Source organism: Gigantopelta aegis, chromosome 8, assembly GCF_016097555.1.
Source record: "Gigantopelta aegis isolate Gae_Host chromosome 8, Gae_host_genome, whole genome shotgun sequence".
Lineage (NCBI taxonomy): Eukaryota > Metazoa > Mollusca > Gastropoda > Neomphalida > Peltospiridae > Gigantopelta > Gigantopelta aegis.
In genome coordinates this window covers 65,854,380-65,876,936 of record NC_054706.1, presented here as the reverse complement: position 1 = coordinate 65,876,936, position 22,557 = coordinate 65,854,380, and the positions used below count along the sequence as shown (strand labels likewise).

The following is a 22,557-nucleotide window of genomic DNA, read 5'->3' as shown; positions in this document are numbered from 1 at the left end:
TAGTCTTTTAAGTTCTGATTTTTGTAGGGCCAACAAATCGCATTATTATTAAATAACATTTTTCATTTAAACCAGTGCACCATGATTGGTATATCAAAAAGGCCATGGTATGTGCTATCCTGTCTGGGATGTTGCATATAAAAGATCCCTTGCTACTAATGGAAACAAATGTAGCGGATTTCCTCTCTAAGATTATATAACAAAATTACTAAATGTTTGACATCCAATATTAGATATTTATATTTAGCCTATAATTAATAAATCAATGTGCTCAAGTGGTGTCATTAAAGAAAACAAACTATTTTTCATTAAATCAATTCAAAGGTAGTTTAATGGATTTTAAAGTTGTCTTAATTTGTTTAATGGATTTTAAAGTTGTCTTAATTTGTTGCCAAGACTGTTGGATATATTTTACTCATCATTTATGGTTGGGGTGGGGTGTGGAGGGGTGAGATGGGTGGTGGTGGTGGTGGAATTAAAACGAGCAGACTGTTCAAACTTAAAATTTATAATGCATTTCATTGATGAAGACTAAAATTATCTTCAGATTATTGTCACCATATTCTATTAATAAAATGGGAATAGAGATATTATTTTGTGGCATATGTATCTTGGAAACTGTATTTGTAACATAATAGATAAGTACAGTTTTAATAGTACAGTGAAACCCTTTTAAACTGGAACCCCACAAGACCAAGTAAAAACTTTGTTTTTTAGGGTATCCAGTTTAGAGATGATCGGTAAAGTACTGATACTTAAAATTGGATAGTGAAAAATTTCTTGTTTTGGTGGAATTCTGGTTTACTGAATATGTAGTTTTGAGGGATTTCATTGTATAAATAAACCCCCAATCCCAATTTTAGTTTGGTTTGAAAGTAGTATTGCCATACCATGATAAATGTTTTATTTGTGTGGTACACCGTTTTCCTGATCTTAATTTCAGTTTGTTGCAGCCAATGATAAGCTTTGGTTTTGGCTGGAACTCTTTTCATTTGTTGACTACTTCACTATACCTCCATCTTTTGTCGCAATCTACCTCGATCGAAACTGGCTGGGTAAGTCAAACAATTTTTATAAATATTTTTTTATCAGTTGGCAAATAATTCCATTTTATTCCCTGGGTTTCTTTTTTTTTTGGCACAAAACGTCGCTGTAATTTTATTTGTTAATTGATTCAGTGCTTGATTTATGGAAAATAATTTACACATTTTTTTATGGGGGAGGGCAGTTTCTGTTTTGTTTGGCTTTACCCACTTCAAGTTACTTCAGGGACATAGCCCAGTGGTAAAGTGGGCTGATTGAGGTATTTCTGTTTCTAGCCAGTGCACCACGACAAGTATATCAAAGGCTGTGGTATGTGTTATTCTGTCTTTGGGATGGTGCATATAAAAGATCCCTTGCTGCTAATCGAATAGAGTAGCCCATGAAGTGGTGACAGTGGGTTTCCTCTCTCAATATCTGTGTGGTCCTTAACCATATGTCCAACGCCATATAACCGTAAAAATAAAATGTGTTGAGTGCGTCGTTAAATAAAACATTTCCTTCCTTTCTTAATACTAATGGAAATATATAGTAGGTTTCCTCTCTTAAGAGTATGTAAAAAAATTACCAAATGTTTGACATCCAATAGTCAGTGGTGGATCAGAAAATCCATTTAGGGGGAGCCCCATTGACATCTTCCCGAAGGGATTCCTTGGATTATCCAACATAAAAAAAATAAAAATAAAACTCTCGTAAAATTTAGAGGGAGATCCGGGCCCCCCACTTCAATCCACCACTGATAGCTGATGATTAATAAATTAATGTGCTCTAGTGGTGTCATTAAAGAAGACAAACTTTAACTTTGATTTTTTAAAATTCTTTTTCACTACCCCCTCCCAGTTATTTTAGGTCAGGTTTGGCCTTGAATATCATGCTTAACCAAACTTGACTTCAACTAACGTGACCAGATGTATTCATTCAGGCTTCGCCCACTGAACATCAGTTACCCTGCTTAATGTAGTCTTCCATCCATGTTAACAGCAGTAATTACATGGCACTGATGTACTTGGAAATTAATGTCACTATATTATCTGTAAAATATGCAAATAACAAGAACCTATAGTGCATTTAGAAATTAATCTGACTATATTATCTGTGAAATATGCAAATAACAAGAACCTGTAGTGCATTTGGTACTGGTTTCATTGCAGACACCAGTTAGGAAAGATCCCTAAATAGAGTAAGACCAGTGTAATTAAACATAAGAGCACCTAAAACAAAAAAAATGAGTTCAGAGAGTAATTCTTTTAAAAACAAATATGATGGTGTCTGTTTTAAGTTAATAGGTACTAGGTTACCGTAATACTGGATTCCATCCATAATAAATTTTAGTGGTTCAGTGGGTAATTTTGACATATAGTCTTAAAGAGAAAAATGACTAACTTTGATATACCAGTTGTGATGCATCTGGCTGGAACAAGAAATAGCCCAATAGGCTCACTGATGGGGATTGATCCCAGACTGACCATGCATCAAGCGAGTGCTTTACTGCTGGCCCCTGTCATCAAAGAAACATATTCCTTTCCTTTCCTTTAAATGAGTAGTATTGTCTGAAACAAAAAGATACTTCCAATGCCTTGCTTCTGGCATTGTTAGCAGTCACCTGCTACCCCCCACTATGCTCCATTACAATCGGCGGTCATTAGTGAGCAAAAGGCAGTAATTATTTACATGTGCTGTTAACGTTCCAGGGCTGTTGAGGAAATATATTCATTAGATATACATAACTTAGCAGTTAGCACATTTCAGTTTAATGTTCGTTACTATAGATATTGGCAAAATCTCTTATATAACTGCAGGTTGACCTGCTGATTGATATATACATGCAATGATATGTAATGACCAGTCAGTATCTTGATATGTAACAGACAGTGAATATATAGGTTATAACACCCATTAAAAAAAAAACCAAGAAGAAAACTACAAAAAAATATCAACTTAAAAATAAGAAATACTGTATAAATAATTTATATCAAGAACAAAACCCAACAAAATAAAATTAAACAAAACTCACAAGCTGTATTAAATAATGCTTCACTAAATGTTGAAAGGTATTGTTGTTAATAGCTAATGATGTCAAAATATTTAATTTTGTCATGCTCATATACCACGAAGGTTTCGAGCATGCATGTCCATCCCGGGTCCCATCTCTGGATAGCCAGAAGCCTGATCCGGGACAGAGTGGGTTATGCAAAAGTGTATAGTCTATACAGTTAAGTGTTTTGTTTTCTGTGAATACAAGTACGAATTGAAAAAACACACATTTAAATCAATCTTTATAATTAATTCAGAGGTCAGTGCAGCATTGAACTGAATCTCCTCGGAGGACCTTTTTTTTTTTTTCCCCATTTCACAAAATGCCCCACAACTGGTGTTTCGAAATTAAGCCATGGGATGTACTAATACTGTCCTGTCTATGGAAAAATATAGCAGGTTACGTCTTACTTGATATCCAAAAGTTGATGATTAATTAATCAATTGATTTGCTTTGATGCGCTGTCGGTCTAAGATCGAGCCCTGTTAGGCTATTTCTCGTTCCAGCCAGTGCTCCACAACTGATGTAATAAAGGCTGTGGTATGTGCTATCCTGTCTGTGGGACGGTGCATATAAAAGGTCACTTGCTGCTAATTAATCAAAAAGAGTAGCCATGGAGTGGCAGCAGCAGGTTTCCTCTCTAATTACCTCTGTGGTCCTTAACCATATGTCAATGCCATATAACTGAAGTTGGGAGCAGGCCCAGTGGTAAAGCACTCACATGATGTGCGGTTGGCCTGGGATCGATCCATGTCTGTGGGCCCATTGGGCTATTTCTCATTCCAGCCAGTGCACCACAACTGGTATATCAAAGGCTGTGGTATGTGCCATCTTGTATGTATGATGGTACAAATGCCACAATGTAGCAGGTTTTCTTTCTAAGATTATATGTCAAAATTACCAAATGATTAATAAATCAATATGCTATAGTGGTGTTGTTAAATAAACTGAACTAACTATAACTATAGTTAAAATGTGTCGACTACGTCATTAAATAAAACATTCCTTTCATTCTTTCTTTCAAACAAATATGCCTTTCCTTTTCTTTGTTTTATTCTTTTTGTGCACTTAAAACTGGCATGGCACAAAAATCCAAAAGGTCATTGATAATTAAATTTTGTGTAGTCATGTGCAAGGAACATTTTGTTCACTATTGCATCATGATTAGCTTCACAAGTTTCAGAGATCACTACACAATTTTAAAATGTTAAACAGCAGTTTGCCAATCAATTTTCACTTGACCAACTATGTCTCTAATCAAAATGTTGATTACAAAATGTTCCCTGATGTGGCACACTAGCAAGGTCATGCATCTAGCTCCATAGATCCTAATATAAGCCGAAGCATTTGGTTTTAAAACGTTAAACAGCAGTTTGCCAATCAATTTTCACTTGACCAACAATGTCTCTAATCAAAATGTTGATTACAAAATGTTCCCTGATGTGGCACACTAGCAAGGTCATGCATCTAGCTCCATAAATCCTAATATAAGCCGAAGCATTTGGTTTTAATGTCAAAAGGAATTGCAGCTTCCGCTAACGTTCGCGAACTATTTGATTGGTTCCCGATTTGTCCATTTGGTTTAACGTGATTGCATAAACCAGTCTAGCTGATGATTTTCTGCTCGGTGTGGTTGAACTCAGCCCGGGGGTTGGATCTATCTCAGTTAGTAGAAAGAAAGAAAGAAATGTTTTATTTAATGATGCACTCAACACATTTTATTTATGGTTATATGGTGTCATATGGTTAAGGACCACACAGATATTTAGAGAGAAAACCCGCTGTCGCCACTTCATGGGCTACTTTTTTAGCAACAAGGGATCTTTTATATACACTATCCCACAGACAGGGTGGTACATACCACGGCCTGTAATGGTGCACTGACTGGAACAAGAAGTAGCTTAATGGGCCCACTGACAGAGATCGATTCCAGATTGACTGCGCATCGCGCGAGCACTTTACTATTAGGCTCAGTTGGTAGAGTGCTTGATTTCAAATGGTCATCCATAGTGAATTTGAGTGGTTCAGTGGGTAATTTTGACATACAGTCTTAAAGAGAAAACTGGCTAATTTTGATATACCAGTTGTGATGCATCTGGCTGGAACAAGAAATAGCCCAATAGGCTCACTGATGGGGATCGATCCCAGACTGACCATGCATCAAGCGAGTGCTTTACTGCTGGCCCCTGTATTGTCTGAAACAAAAGGATACTTCCATTGCCTTGCTTCTGGCATTGTTAGCAGTCACCTGCTACCCCCCACTATGCTCCATTACAGTTGGCGGTCATTAGTGAGCAAAAAGCAGTAATTATTTACATGTGCTGTTAATGTTCCAGGGCTGTTGAGGAATTGTATTAATTAAATATACATAACTTAGCAGTTAGCACATTTCAGTTTAATGTTCGTTACTATAGATATTGGCAACCTCTCTTATATAACTGCAGGTCCACCTGCTGATTGATATATATGTGCAATGATATGTAATGACCAGTCAGTATATTGATATGTAATGGAAAGTGAATATGTAGGTTATAACACCCCACCCAAAACAAGAAGAAAACAACAACAAAATATCATCCTGAAAACAAAAATAAGAAATACTGTATAAATAATTTATACCAAGAACAAAACCCAACAAAATAAAATTAAACAAAATCCACAAGCTGTATTAAATAATGCTTCACTAAATGTTGAAAGGTATTGTTATGAATAGTTAACGATGTCAAAATATTTAAAGACTGACATTAAGTGTTTTTCTGTTCCTATATAAATATGAATACAAAGAATCTGATACTCTTGTGTGTGTGGCACCTCATAGCGGGTTATGCAGTACTGTCCTGTCTATGGAACAATGTAGCAGGTTTCTTCTGAAGACTAAACGTCTGAATTACCAAATACTTGATATCCAAAAGCTGATGATTAATTAATCAATTGATTTGCTTTGATGCGCTGTCCGTCTAAGATCGAACCCTGTATTAGGCTATTTCTTGTTCCAGCCAGTGCTCCACAACTGATGTAACAAAGGCTGTGGTATGTGCTATCCTGTCTGTAGGACGGTGCATATAAAAGGTCACTTGCTGCTAATTAATCAAAAAGAGTAGCCATGGAGTGGCAGCAGCAGGTTTCCTCTCTAATTACCTCTGTGGTCCTTAACCATATGTCAATGCCATATAACTGAAGTTGGGAGCAGGCCCAGTGGTAAAGCACTCACATGATGTGCGGTTGGCCTGGGATCGATCCATGTCTGTGGGCCCATTGGGCTATTTCTCATTCCAGCCAGTGCACCACAACTGGTATATCAAAGGCTGTGGTATGTGCCATCTTGTATGTATGATGGTACAAATGCCACAATGTAGCAGGTTTTCTTTCTAAGACTATATGTCAAAATTACCAAATGATTAATAAATCAATATGCTATAGAGGTGTTGTTAAATAAACTGAACTAACTATAACTATAGTTAAAATGTGTCGACTACGTCATTAAATAAAACATTCCTTTCATTCTTTCTTTCAAACAAATATGCCTTTCCTTTTCTTTGTTTTATTCTTTTTGTGCACTTAAAACTGGCATGGCACAAAAATCCAAAAGGTCATTGATAATTAAATTTTGTGTAGTCATGTGCAAGGAACATTTTGTTCACTATTGCATCATGATTAGCTTCACAAGTTTCAGAGATCACTACACAATTTTAAAATGTTAAACAGCAGTTTGCCAATCAATTTTCACTTGACCAACTATGTCTCTAATCAAAATGTTGATTACAAAATGTTCCCTGATGTGGCACACTAGCAAGGTCATGCATCTAGCTCCATAGATCCTAATATAAGCCGAAGCATTTGATTTTAAAACGTTAAACAGCAGTTTGCCAATCAATTTTCACTTGACCAACAATGTCTCTAATGAAAATGTTGATTACAAAATGTTCCCTAATGTGGCACACTAGCAAGGTCATGCATCTAGCTCCATAAATTCTGATAAGCCAAAGCATTTGGTTTTAATGTCAAAAGGAATTGCAGCTTTTGGTTCATTCAGTGGATGTTTCAAATATGTGTTAGGCAGAACAATTATGTCAAACATATCAACAGCTGAGGGAATCATGTCACTGTCACTGACAGCTGTCGAAGGAGGCCGTGGAAGTTCCTAGCATGAACTTCCTTGTTACAGTGAAACTTTTCAGCAAACGTTTCCGTCAACGTTCGCAAACTATTTGATTGGTTCCCGATTTGTCCATTTGTTTTAACATGATCGCATAAACCAGTCTAGCAGACCTTTTTCTGCTCGGTGTGGTTGAACTCAGCCCGGGGGTTGGATCTATCTCTGTTAGTAGAAAGAAAGAAAGAAAGAAATGTTTTATTTAATGATGCACTCAACACATTTTATTTATGGTTATATGGTGTCATATGGTTAAGGACCACACAGATATTGAGAGAGGAAACCCGCTGTCGCCACTTCATGGGCTACTCTTTTAGCAACAAGGGATCTTTTATACGCACCATCCCACAGACAGGGTGGTACATACCACGGCCTGTCATGGCGCACTGACTGGAACAAGAAATAGCTCAGTGGGCCCACTGATAGAGATCGATCCCAGACTGACTGCGCATCGCGCAAGTGCTTTACTACTGGGCTCAGTTGGTAGAGTGCTTGCTTTCAAATGGTATTTGTTTCATAGGATTGAATCACCTCTGTGAACCCACTTCTCTGACTGGGTTTTTCCCCTGTCCCAACCCGTGCCCCATAACTGGTATATTAAAGGCTGTGGTATGTGCTATCCTGTCTGGGAAAGTGCATATAAAAAATCCCTTGCTGTTAATCAAAAAATTTAACAGGTTTCCCGTTTAAGACTTCATGTCAAAAATTACAAAATGTTTAACATCCAGTAGCTGGTGATTAATAAATCAATGTGCTCTAGTGGTGTGGTTAAACTTTATAATGTCAAAAGGAATTGCCTCTTTTTGTTTGTTTGGTGGATGTTTCAAATATGCCTTTGCCAGAATAATGAATGAATGAATGAATGAATGAATGAATGAATGAATGAATGAATGAATGAATGAATGAATGAATGAATGAATGACTGACTGACTGACTGACTGACTGAATAACTGAATGAATGAATGAATAAAGAAATGAATTAATGAATAAACGAATGAATGAACGAACGAACAAACGAACGAACGAACGAACGAACGAACGAACGAACAAATGAATGAATGTTTAACGACATCCCATACATGTGCTATTGTGTGTCAAACAAAAGTACAGGCAGAATAATTATGTGAAACACATGAACAACTGAGTAAAGCGTGTCACTGTCACTGACAGCTGTTGTAAATAGCCTTGGAAGTTCCCAGCATGAACTTCCTGCTACAGTGAAACCTCTTTAAACCGGACACCCATGGGACTAAGTTAAATAGTCTAGTTTTGAGGGGTTTTGTCTTTAGAGAGGTTCTGTTGTGTACTGATATTTAAAAAGGGACCATGAAAATGTTGTGGTTTTGTGGGAATTCAGGTTTATAGAGGGTCCGGTTTTGTGGAGTTTCATTTTATTTTATTGTACATAGTTATAACTTTTCTGTCAAAGCATGCTTGTATAAATTTGTGTGTGTTTTTATTTGGATGCACCTGTTTCCATTATTTACTGGGGTTTTTTTTCTGTTATCATTTACCAATGTAGTATTTTTCACATCCATTTGCATAAAATTTGACATTTAAATATAATTGTAGAAAAGATGTACAAGGAGAGGGTGTGGCATAATTTTTTAATCGTTATTATTCAAGCTGTAAAGTGTATAAACAGAAAGAAAACCTTTCTTATTTTAAATCTAAGACTATAATTACCAAATAAATAAATCAGTGTGCTCTAGTGCTGTTGTTGAACAAAACACACTTTTTTTTGTAACCTGAAGCTTTGGTAATGAGTACAGAAAAGCTGATTTATATAATAGGGTTACATGGCTTGAGCATGACAATATCCAATCATGTTGATTTTTATTACACACTTCATCAAACCATTAATTATAGACAAATGTCACTGGTTTAGTTTCTGTAACCGGCCTCGGTGGCGTCGTGGTTAAGCCATCGAACTATACAGGCTGGTGGGTACAGGGTTTGTAGACCGGTACCAACTCCAACCCAGAGCGAGTTCTTAAGGGCTCAATGGGTAGGTGTAAGGCCACTACACCCTCTTCTCTCTCACTAACAACTAACCAACTAACATGTAACCCACTATCCTGGATAGACAGCCCAGATAGCTGAGGTGTGTGCCCAGGACAGCGTGCTTGAACCTTAATTGGATATAGGCCTGAAAATAAATTGAAATGAAATAAATTTAGTTTCTTTTTTAAAATATAGTATATGTTTTTTTTTTTATCCTGGAAAAATGTCAGCCCAAGAGTTTAGAGCTTATTAATTAAGTTATAGAATCCAGCAGAAATACACTCAGAAACATGTCTGTGTTCATTAATTCATCTTGACTTGTTAGAAAGAAGATCTGTAATATCAACAATGGAGCTTTAAACTGAAGAGAAGATCAGTCTGACAAAACTGTATCATTTGTAGTCCCAGTTCCTACAGACAAGTTGCTGTAATGTGGCATTAGATGAAGTCATAAAATATCACAATGCCATACCCCTTTCCCACTTATGCCGTTTTCGTACAGTGCACGCGGTTCTTGAGTGTACGGTTTTCCGCCAGTTTTTTATGACCAACACGCAAATTTCATTACCTAGGCAGTGTGCTCACGGGTTGATCACGGCGGTGTAGCGGTTCCAGCGGTTCGATGCATTTCGGCTCGCGTAGGGTCGTAGAAGGTCGTCTTTCAGCAGATCGCCGGGGATGACAGACGGTGTGACGGAACATGCTCTTAATTTCTTTTCGCCTGTGGCGATATTAATTGTTTTAGAGGAACATGTGCAGTCCCAATATGCACTTAGACTAGGTGGGCACTTTGTTACGTAATACCTCCGTGCGACGGTGGTCGAGCTGTTCCCAATACACACCCAGACCAGATGCGGAGGCCATATGGCCAGTAGTTACGTAATACCTCCGCGAGTTCTGTTTTACGACCGGGGATTTCCGAGCGGGTGGCGTCAGCTAGTCTGACCATCTAAGAAAAAATGTCGTCTTGGTCGCTGTGGAAAATTCACATGATAGGGGGAGGACCGCGATGTGCCCCCAGGCGATATTCGGGTTTTTGTAATAAATAGATAGGATTTAGAGATATTGGGGAGAAACAAAAGGAAGGCTCCCAGGGAACGTTAGTCCGTTTGGACTTGGTAAATATATATTTTTCTGTTCTGTTGTATAACCTTGATGTGGTTGATGTGACTTTAAATATTTTAACACTGTATTATACCAATATTATTTAGACAGTGTTTCCGGTAACTGACGAAGTAAATTGTAGGCTTCACTGTTCTAAAAATATAAAGCTTAGCCGTTCATCCTAGAGGACCTAGGTAAACTGTATGTTATTGTCTTTATTGTACCAGTATTAAGTCTGTATTACAAGGTTACTGAATGAGTAGTTAAGGGTTAATTAAAAATTAACCAGTTAGGAATAGAGTTGTAATTCCTTTATTAATTAAGTTCCCCTGGAAGCGTTTCTCAATTATCACATGTGTGGGTGTTGTATCACGGTGAAGTGATTAGAATATTGTGTAAACTAGACACCTAGTGATTAACTAATTAAGTGATTAGTTCTGGGTTGTTATTATTATTGTTGTTGTTAATTAATTAACTGCGGCAATTATATTTGTCAGCTTAAGGTTAATACAGATTCCAAAGTGTATTGTGTTTTGTTGTGTTTTCTAGTGAACTAAACGTGCTATATTACATATACTTTATATAAGATCGTATCTCTGTTTATACCTAGAGCCGAGCTACTCGGGTATATACTGCCCGATACAGAGAGATCTAATAGATATAGAGTTAGGAGAGATATTTGGATAATCGTGTTTCTTTCAGTTAGGGTATTATAGGATCCCCGTGACACAGACCTATGTCTTTTCTGTTTGCCCTTTTCTCGTCCCTTGGGTGGCATGGTTATCAGATGATGGACAGTACAGTCTTGTAATAGGTTTTCTCAAAACAGTCAGTTTTCGTGGAATGAGGAGCTTTGGCATGGGCTGCTTTATATATTTCTCCAGAACCGCTGCAGATCGTGAGAAGAACGTAATTAAACGTGTTAGCCGTGTGGATAACGTAACAACCGTAGTTACCGTCAAGAAACCGCATGCAAACCGCCAATGCATTCAAGGGAACCGTATAGCTTCCGCAAAGAAACTGTAGCGACCATAAATGTTAATTGTGGCGGAAGGCTGCGGTTGTGTCGCGGAAGGTTAACGGTTTGCTTGCGGTCAGTACGGTGCATTCACGGTTCGCGCGGATTTCTTACGTTTTAGAGCTGCAGCATTTTGGCATGTTTAATTTTTTCGGCAGTGCCCGCGGACACTCACGGAACCTGCGGAAGCTTGTGGAAACATGCGAATCACCACGTGGTGTCTTCGAGGTTCCCTGCGGTTTTCAAACCACGTCAAACCGCGGTCTGAACCGCATAAGTGGGAAAGGGGTATAAGAGACCCAGCTGTTAGCCTAAAAAGAGGGAATGAGGAACATATGTGTCACTAAAGAGAGAGTATCTTTAACATACCCATGTACCACTAAGTTTTCAGGCATGTCTGTTGCGGGTCAAGTCTCTGGATAGCCAGTGGCCTGGTCCAGGACAGAGTTTCACTAGAGAGTTTCTTTTCTTATCTTCTGAATGGGGCAGATCATAGACCAGATGTAAAGCGCTCACCTGATGTGCCATCAGTCTAGAATCAATCCACTTCGGTTGGCCCTTTGGGCTATTTTTCATTCCAGCCAGTGCATCACGACTGGTATATCAAATTAATTCAATGGTGGGATTTTGCTTAGTCAGTACAGCAGGGAACAATATTTCAAAATTTTAGGTAACCGGAAGTCAGTTCACATGAGTTTTATTTAGGTAACCGATTGTTCGGTTATTTGAATATAGTTCTTGTAACCGATGGGTTAAGCCTACCTAATCCTAAAACACTTGAACTACGTTTCTGTGCTACATTGGTGGTTCAAAGGTATTTAAAAAGATAAACTGATTTTCACTTTCATTGCTGATATATGGTACTTTTAATGTTAGAATGTAATTGTTTACCATGTAACAGATTGGCAGTTCTCGTGATTTTAAAGTTGCGTAATCAACTCACGAACAGAACAATGGTTCTCGTGAAATATTGTGCACTGGTGCAGCATTGAATTGAATCTCCTCAAAGGACCATTTGGGGTTTTTTTTTCCATCCCAAAAAATGCCCCACAACTAGTGTTTTTAAAGCCATGGATGTACTGTCCTGTCCTGTCCTGTCTTGTCTATGGAAAAATGTAGCGGTTTCTTCTGAAGACAAAATGTCTGAATTTTCAAATGTTAATTAATCAGTTGATTTTCAGTCTAAGATTGAATCCCATTGGACTGTTTCTTGTTCTGGCCAGTGCTTCATGACTGATGTAACAAAAGCTGTGATATGTGCTATCTTGTCTGTGGGATGATGCATGCATATAAAAGATCCCTTGTTACTACATATAATGAAAGAATGTAGCAGGTTTCCTTTCTAAGATTATATGTCAAAATTACCAAATGTATGACATCCAATAGCCGATGATTAATAAATCAGTATGCTTTAGTGTTGTTGTTAAACAAAGCAAACTTTTATTTATTCTCTGAAACTGTTGTTACAATTACCATTTGATACGTATCTAATGACCACTATATTATTTTAAAATATCACTTAAATCCTCTTCTTTGTCGATGGAAAAAGCAATGTTTTGTTTTATAGACTTCCTGTCTATGGTATTAAGTTTCAACCATACAATAAAAAAAAGTATGTAAAGCTTTAATTAAGTTGATGGATTGCAACCAGCCTCGGTGGTGTAGTCGGACTTCAGGCTGGTAGGTACTGGGTTCGTATCCCACCTGAGGCAATGGGGGATTTTTCATGCCAGCACTGGCTCCAACCCAGAGTGAGTGCACCACTAGGCACTAAGACCACATACACCAAGTTTCACCCATTTCATGGGTGCGATTATGGGTGTGTCTCCCGAGTATATGACCCCACATGGGGGATTATTACCCGGCATGCACTGCAGGTTCCATGTACCCCGGGCTCGGGTGATACCAAGATAGCTCAACTGACAGCAAGCATGGAGCACAGACCTGTCAAATAGTGCCATACCGAAATGGAAATACTGCGGCTTCACCATTCATCTCATCATCATCCATATTTGTAATGTCCAAAAATGCAAAAAATTACTGTCTCTGTGTTAAATGTTTGTGGTGGGTTTTCTTTTGGGTTTTTTCAACAACAAAAAAACAACCCAAAAAACAAGTTGATGAATTGCATTTTGGAGTGTAGTTACAGAAAGAATATATATTAAATTTCATATGATTAAAAAGATTGGTATTGCATCTTGGAATCTAGGTAAACAGAGAATGTGTTAAATTCCATGTGTATGTACCTAAATGGATTGGTATTGCATTTTGGAATGTAGTTAAAGGAAGAATGTTAATTTTCAGATAATTACATAGACTGGTGATGCATCTTGGAATGTGATAAGAAAAGAAAACTACTGATTCATGCTTAAACATTTCTTAATTACATAAACAGATCTCAATTTGCTGTAGAAATGCAAATTGCTGTGAAAACTAGATCCTCAACTGGAGTTTCTCGATTGACAGAGAACTGTCTGTTTACGGAGGAGCAAACGTGTGAGTGAATGATTGAAAACCAGTTGATTCTTGACTTATGCATGTTGACCGTGTGTGTTAATTTTCTGTAACTGGATCTTTAAAGGCCTATTTAGTATGGACATGCACACTTGGCAAGAAAGGAAAAGTTTGTTTGACAATACCACAGGGAAATGTTTAATCAATAACTATTATATCAAAGTGTAGATGTTGCAACATATTGTAGGAAAAGAAAGAAAGAAAGAAATGTTTTATTTAACGACGCACTCAACACATTTTATTTACAGTTATATGGTGTCAGACATATGGTTAAGGACCACACAGGTTTTGAGAGGAAACATGCTGTCGCCACTTCATGGGCTACTCTTTCTGATTAGCAGCAAGGGATCTTTTATTTGTGCTTCCCACAGGTAGGATAGCACAAACCATGGACTTTGTTGAACCAGTTATGGATCACTGGTCGGTGCAAGTGGTTTACACCTACCCATTGAGCCTTGTGGAGCACTCACTCAGGGTTTGGAGTCGGTATCTGGATTAAAAATCCCATGCCTCGACTGGGATCTGAACCCAGTACCTACCAGCCTGTAGACCAATGGCCTAACCACAACGTCACTGAGGCTGGTTCCACATTGTAGGAAGTGTGAGAGAAGGGATACATTTTTATTAGCATAAAGCAGCACACAATAATAGGCCTACATGCAAACCTTTGTTTTGTTCATATATTAGTTATACTTCTTTATCCTGCAAGGGGGCATGATGTAGCCCAGCGGTAAAGCATTGCTTAATGCATGGTCGATCTGAGATCGATCCCCGTTGGTGGGCCCATTGGGCTATTTCTCGCTCAAGCCAGTGCACCACAACTGGTACATCAAAGGCCGTGGTATGTGCTTTCCTGTCTGGGATGGTGCATATAGAAGATCCCTTGCTGCTAATTGAAAAGAGTAGCCCATGAAGTGACAACAGCAGGTTTCCTCTCTCACTATCTGTGTGATCCTTAACCATATGTCTGATGCCATATAACCATAAATAAAATGTGTTGAGTATGTTGTTAAATAAAACATTTCCTTATCCTTATCCTGTAACCACTGTTTCTATTGGCCGATTATGGTGACAGATTAAGGCAAAGTCATAAATGTATACTAGCAGATTATGACTTTTGACATCACATGTGTGACATCACATGCATAGCTACATTACAAAATCACTCATTGGATCTCTTGGTCATCATAAAATGTAGCTGAAATAACAGCTATTCTCATACTGTTGTAAGGATAGCAGGATAAAAGTAATAATTAGTTAATGATATAGGATATATTGGCTTTATTGTGTTCAGGTCGAATGGGAAATTTCCCATTCTTGCCTTCAAAGATGAAGCCAATAAATGGAAATTCACTGACCCAACACAAGCTACTCCTTTTATAGAACAAAACGAAATGTTTTAAATGTTCTTTCCATTAGACAGAACAGTCCATATCATGGCCTTTGATGTACCAGTCATGGGACATTGGTTGGGATGAGAAAAAGCTGGAGTCTACCAATGGCAAATTTTTTCTGTGACTCATTTTCTACCACTGAGCTATCCCCTGCCACCCCATCCACATGCTAGAATTACAGTGGATATATGGAAACATTGCATATTATTGTTATAACTACAAATATATAATATTTGATATGTTACAGGTTTCATGCTAGAATTACACCGCATATTATTGTCATAAACGTATACATAACATTGATATATGAATGTTTAACTACAAATATATAACATTTGATGTACTTTAAATCAATTCATTGTTATAAGCATATATATAATATTGGTATATGAATATTTAATAACTACAATGTAACATTTGATATACTGTAAACTGGATTAATATTGCAACAGATTTTAATCATGCACCTTGGTGCATATTCGCTACATGTAAATTTTGTGAACATCCATGAATTGGTATCTGCAGTGCATGCATATAAATTTCATGTCTTGAAGTTGGGTACAAATGACATGAAATTTATATGCGCCTACTTCTTTTCCACTTTACAATGGTATAGACTCCAATATTCATGCTACAGTTAAAGTTAAAGTTTGTTTTTGCTTAATGACACCACTAAAGCACATTGATTTATAAATCATCAGCTATTGGATGTCAAACATTTGATAATTTTTATGTATAGTCTTAGAGAGGTAACCCGCTACATTTTTTTTTATTAGTAGCAAGGGATATTTTATGTGCACCATCCCACATATAGAATAGCTATCACATACAATATCAGTCGTGGTGCGCTGGCTGGGAAGAGATATAGCTCAATGGGCCCACCAATGGGGATCAATTCTAGACTGACCACACATCAATCAAGCGCTTTACCACTGGGCTATATCTCGCCCCTATTCATGCTAGAATTACAGTGGGTATTCAGAACTCTTACATATTGTTGTCACAAACATACACATAACATTGATGCATGAATATTTAACTAGTAATATATAACATTTGATATAGACCAGACCCCAGTATATTCATGCTATAATTACAGTGGGTACATGTGTATGGAAACATTGCATATTATTGTCATAAATGTATGTTTTCACATGACAATGATACATGAATATTTAACAACAAATATATAAGACATTTGACATAGTATACTTCACAGTGTTCATGCTAGAATTACAGTGGGTGTTTAGAAACATTACCTGCATGTTACTGTCAGAATTGTATGTGTAAACAGATAACAATGATTTATGAATATTTAACTACAGACATATAATACATTTGACTAGAATTACTGTGATTTACATAAATTAAGGCACAATATTTCATGTGAATCACATTCAGTCCTCTTGTCAGTTACTCAACTTTAAATTAACATGAATTGCCAATCGGTTATTTGCTGAACCATTATGCTAGGTTCACAATATCAACTGTCATGATAGAGTTGGCCAACAGTCTCAACAGTTGCTTTGTAATTTCCCTCACTCCCAACTTAACGACATGTGTAGTCAGACTAACAACTAATCAGTTGTAGTAGTTGTATGTGACGAGAATTGAGTTGTAAGAATGCTCAGAATAGCAACTGGACAGACATGGAAGTCAAGAGATTGGAGAGTTGTCAACTTCATTGTGACAGTTGGTAGATTATAAAGATTTCTAGGGTTTTAATTGTGTTGATGTCTACTGAGCTACTTGATGCCATTAAAATTCTGTGTAATGAAATCAGCAGTGCATGTGTGTGAATTTATTTACATGTAATGTCTGTGTTTGTTTGGGTTTTCTCTGTACATGTTGCTGTAGAAACAACAAGCTGAGGAGAAATGATTATCCAGTTACCCTATTATACACAGCAGGTGTGATAACAATATGTACTTATTTTCACTAACATGTATGTGGGAATGCAGGCAGGCAGTTGGCTTGTAATAAAACAATATACAGTGATCCCCCTCAAAATCAGAACCTCTGTAAACCGGAATTTCCTCAAAATCTCAACCGGCCTCGGTGGCTCAGTGGTTAAGCCATCGGACTACAGGCTGCATGGTAGGTACAGGGTTCGCAGCCCGGTACCAGCTCCAACCCAGAGTGAGTTCTTAAGGGCTCGATGGGTAGGTGTAAGGCAACTACACCCTCTTCTCTCTCACTAACCACTAACCAACTAACAACTATAACCCACTGTCCTGGACAGACAGCCCATGCAGAGAGCTGAGGTGTGTGCCCAGGACAGCGTGATTGAATCTTAATTGGATATAAGCACGAAAATAAGTTGAAATCAATCAATCAATCAATCAAAACCTGACTTTTTTTATGGTCCCTTTTAAATATCAGTACAGGAAGGAAGGAACTGTTTTATTTAACGACGCACTCAACACATTTTACTTATGGTTATATGGCATCAGACATATGGTTAAGGACCACACAGATAATGAGAGAGGAAACCCACTGTCACCACTTCATGGGCTACTATTTTCAATTGGCAGCAAGGGATCTTTTATATGCACCATCCCATAGACAGGATAGCACATACCACAGCCTTTGATGTACCAGTCATGGTGCACTGGCTGGAGCGAGAAACTATCAGTACAGAGCATAACCTTTCTGAACCAGACACCCCTTTAAAGTGGATTTTTCAACTTGGTCTTGTGGGTGTCCAGTTTAGAATGGTTTTACTATACCAGTAAATTGTTACTTGCTACATATACCATGTCCATTTTTTATTGTTGCAGTCTTATTCGTTATTTGTGATTAAATTGTTAAATGCTGACATAGGCCTTCGGATTTTACGGTAACGATTGTTTCCGATACCGTGTCAGTAAAATCATGGAACCGAAATTCCGTTTCCCATGTTTGTTATATCAAGTGTGACTATTCAATATATATACTACTCAAAAGAATTTAAGGGTCAAAAATTTATAACCAAATAAGTTTCAGAGTGTATTAGATTGATGATGTAAACTACACCAATTTTTTTATTTATTGTTCCATATTTACAAAAAAACACAAACGTCACTGTATACAAGAAAGTCACATGACATGCTGTCAAAGTTGAAGGTTGTCAAACATGGATTTTACACATTAGAACATTCGTTTAATAGTGTGTGAATCCACCCCTGGCGCGAATACACTCGACACATCGTTGCCTCATGCTGTTGATCAGACATCTGAAGAACTCTTGGGGAATGGCCTGCCACTCTGCCATAAGAAGTTGACCCAGATCATGAAGGTTGGCCGGAGGGGCATGGTTATCCCGAACTCTCCTGCCTAATTCGTCCCAGGCGTCTCTATTGGGGCCAAGTCAGGCGAATATGCTGGCCAATCCATCCTGGCGATACCTTGTTGTCTGAGAAAGTCCGTTACCACCCTGGCGCGGTGGGGTCTGGCATTGTCATCCTGCAGAACTGCCCCGCCGCCAATCTGCTAAAGGCCTGGGAGAACCAACGGCCGGATAATCTCATTCAGATAGCGGATTCCATTCAGATTGCCATCCACCACATAGAGGGGGGTCCTGTGGTGGATAGAGATGCCGCCCCACACCATGACGCTGCCACCACTGAACCGGTGACGTTGTCTAACGTTAACGTCAGCGAAGCGCTCCCCAGGACGTCTGTAAACACGAACCCGACCGTCGTTGAACTGGAGACTAAACCTGGACTCATCAGTGAACATCACTCGACCCCACTGAACACATTGCCACCGCAGATGAAGCGTGCACCAGTGACGTCTGGCCGTTCTGTGACGTGGTAGGAGTGGTGGTCGAACAGCCTGGCGATGGCAGCGTAGATTATTGGCTCTCAGACGATTGCGTATGGTTTGATCAGACACTCGAGTTCCAGTCGCAGTCCGCAGATTGTCACATGCAGTGGTTGTGCGTTGACGTAGAGCCATATTGGTGATGTAGCGGTCCTCTCTATTTGTAGTGCTTTGGGGTCTTCTCGAACGTGGACGATTTCGAACAGAATTCGTTGCTTGGTACCGTTGCCACAGTCGGCCAACGACACTCTGACTGACACCAGGTCTCAGAGCAACATTTCTTTGCGTATTGCCATCCTGAAGCCAAGCAATAGCCCTTCCTCGATCTTCGATAGTCAGTTGAAGTCGTACCATTGTCGAATTTGGAGTGTGCACCGTACAGGAACGCAAGCTCCAATTATACGAAAATTCAGCATTGGGAACATGGAATACACATGCAAAGCATGCAAATGAAGCGCTTTGTGAAAAAGCAAGTTATGGGCACTTAGCAGACCTTTCGCTTTCGCCCTAATTTACGTGCAAATGTAAGCATGTTTTCGCCATTAGAACTAGTCGACAGTGTCAATGACAGTGGATTTTAATTCATTTATGGGTTGCTTAGACCCACTTTCGTCAAAATGGAACAATACCATGCGTGACATTATGGTCTAGCTAATATAATTGACATTCAGAAAATAATGTTGAAAATATCGTCTGACCCTTAAATTCTTTTGAGTAGTATATAATGTTTCTATTACCACACTACTAAAGAGTGTGTTTGACACAATCACAAGACACGATTCGGATTGTTGTGTTAACCGAACTTCTCAGTGTTCCAGTTCATTTCATTTCAACTTCAATTATTTTCATGCTTATATCCAATTAAGGTTCAAGCACGCTGTTTTGGGCACACACCTCGGCTATCTGGGCTGTCTGTCCAGGACAGTAGGTTAATTGTTAATTATTAGTGGTTAGTGAGAGAGAAGAAGGTGTAGTGGCCTTACACCTACCCACTGAGTCGTTAAAACTCACTCTGGGTGGGAACCAGTACCGGACTGTGAACCCTGTACCTACCAGCCTGATGTCCGATGGCTTAACCACGACAGCACCGAGACCGGTGTTCCGGTAAACCTGAATCAGAGTTCCAACACGCGCTCAAATCAAACACGTTACACATTTGAACCAAAATCACTGGCATTAATTATTTGTAGTGTATCTTAGGGTCAAGAAGTAGCATTTAAATTCAAAAGTCGACGTCACTCATGTGCTTGAGTACTGAATGTGGCAATCGAATAGGCCCCACTATTTTCTGTGGTTAGCTTATGGGAGGAAATAACATAGGCCTAAACTATTATTTTTATTTGGCTGTCAAAAGCACAACTTCATGCATGTAATGGAGAGGGCGTGTCGAAAATCAACTTTATAGTGAGTTTGAAAACGTGTCTCTCTGTACAGATTTTTGCAATAATTTAAATCAGTAGTATTAAAAGTGGGTTCCCATGACTCTTGTTTTTTACAGAACTTAAAAACAGTTTCCGATCAGTTCCCATGATCACAAGGCACGGAACTGAAAAAGTGTTTCCCATGAAATTTGAAATCCTATGGCCTGTGACAAGACTATGCAATTGCACTTCAACAAAATTGTTCAGCTATTTAAAGAGTTATGAAATCATTATTTTGTTTTGTTATATAGTTTCACCTTTGAACATTTCATTTATGGTTTAACCTTCCTAACCTGGATATCCCTTTAAATCAGACTTTTTATTTGGTTCTGTGGATGGATGGATGGATGGATGGATGGATGAATGGATGTTTAACGACACCCCAGCACGAAAAACAAATCGGCCATTGGGTGTCAGGCAATGGTAATAAATATGTAACAAATATATCAGTTAGTCTCCAGTTTGGAGGGTTTTCACTATACTATACCAATGATAGAAATAAGCAGAATTTTTTTACTAGTCCAGCGGACAAATGCATCTAGAAATTTACTTATCTATCAATATTTTCACTTGTCCAAATAAATGGTTTATTTTATTCAAGTGCAAGGATGATGTTTTTAATTTTTCAAAATGAAACTGCATTGAACATTTTCACTTGTCCACAGGACAACCACCAAGGTATACTTCGCTTGTCCGAATAGATTTTCAATTGTCAGGACAAACGGACAAGTGCTTATTTCGAATGCTGTCGAACATGTAACTAAAGTATTTTTTTACATACAGTTTATGTGGTTATCTTCATTTCCCCCTATTTTAGACTCAAAACGTTTTGTAAAAAATACTATTCAATTTTGATACTTTAAAAGCTTACAGAAGAAACTCCATAGTACTATATAATCTTTACTCTTGATATTATTTTATATGCACAAGGCTCGAACTAAGAATGTGTTACTTATGTAAATTTTGAAAGTTTTTACCACAGGCAAAACATACTGTGGTCAAATGAAGAAGAACGAAGAAGGAAATGTTTTATTTAATGACGCACTCAACACATTTTATTTACAGTTATATGGTGTCAGACATGGTTAAGGACCACACAGATATTGAGAGAGGAAACCTGCTGTCGCCACTTCATGGGCTACTCTCATTAATTAGCAGCAAGGGATCTTTTATATGCACCATCCCACAGACAGGGTAGTACATACCACGGCCTTTGATGTACCAGTCGTGGTGCTTTGTCTGGAGAAAAAAATAGCCCAATGGGCCCACAGACAGGTGGTCAAAATATCAACTATGGCAGTTTTGAGTCTTCCTACAACAATTTGAAACCAGTAACTATTAAAACAAATAAACACAAAATTGAAAATAAACAAATGATTAATTTGTATCTACTGGCTAAACAACTGCCATTGGTAAATTTTCGATTAGCAGCAATGGATCTTTTATATGCACCATCCCACAGCCAGGATAGTACATACCACAGCCTTTGTTACACCAGTTGTGGAGCACTGGTTGGAACGAGAAATAGCCAAATGGGTCCACCGACGGGGGTCGATCCTAGACCGACCACACATCAAGTGAATGCTTTACCACTGGGCTACGTCCCGCCCTTTAACAGCTAAGGATGTACCATTCCACATACAAGATAGTACATTGCCTTTTTTATACCATTGTGGAGTATTGGCTGGAATGAGAAACAGCCTAATGGGCCCATCAATAAGAATTGATCCTAGATCAATTGTGCATCAGGCAGGTTTTTTACCAATATGTCCTGCTCCTGTTAGTCGATAAAATACATTGAACAAAAAAAAAAAAATTAGAATCTTCCTAGCAGATTTCCATTAATTATTGCATATTCCCTGTGACATAAAGAAAATAACATTCAGCCATCTTGATCACCATCTTGTGCTCATGTTATCGACTTGCCTTTTTTATATTCAGTCATTTTCTATATAGTGGTCTATCGCAGAAAGGCAATTACACTTGCCTTAAAGCAGGACAGAGTTGAAACTGGTATGGATATGTATCGAGAGAAATGTGTCATGTAGGACTGTCACACGGTATTGATT

General features: G+C 38.2%; 1 protein-coding gene across 4 annotated transcripts in view; it reads left to right on the top strand.

The window, feature by feature from the left end:
* Positions 1–22,557, top strand: part of LOC121378274 (calcium-activated potassium channel slowpoke-like) — a 137,838-nt gene that overhangs the window by 38,163 nt on the left and 77,118 nt on the right. For all 4 annotated transcript variants that reach the window (XM_041506359.1, XM_041506357.1, XM_041506356.1 and 1 more), the window contains exon 4: positions 944–1,055. In XM_041506359.1, coding sequence (XP_041362293.1) covers positions 944–1,055 — 112 coding nt within the window. The remainder of the gene's footprint in view (positions 1–943; positions 1,056–22,557) is intronic.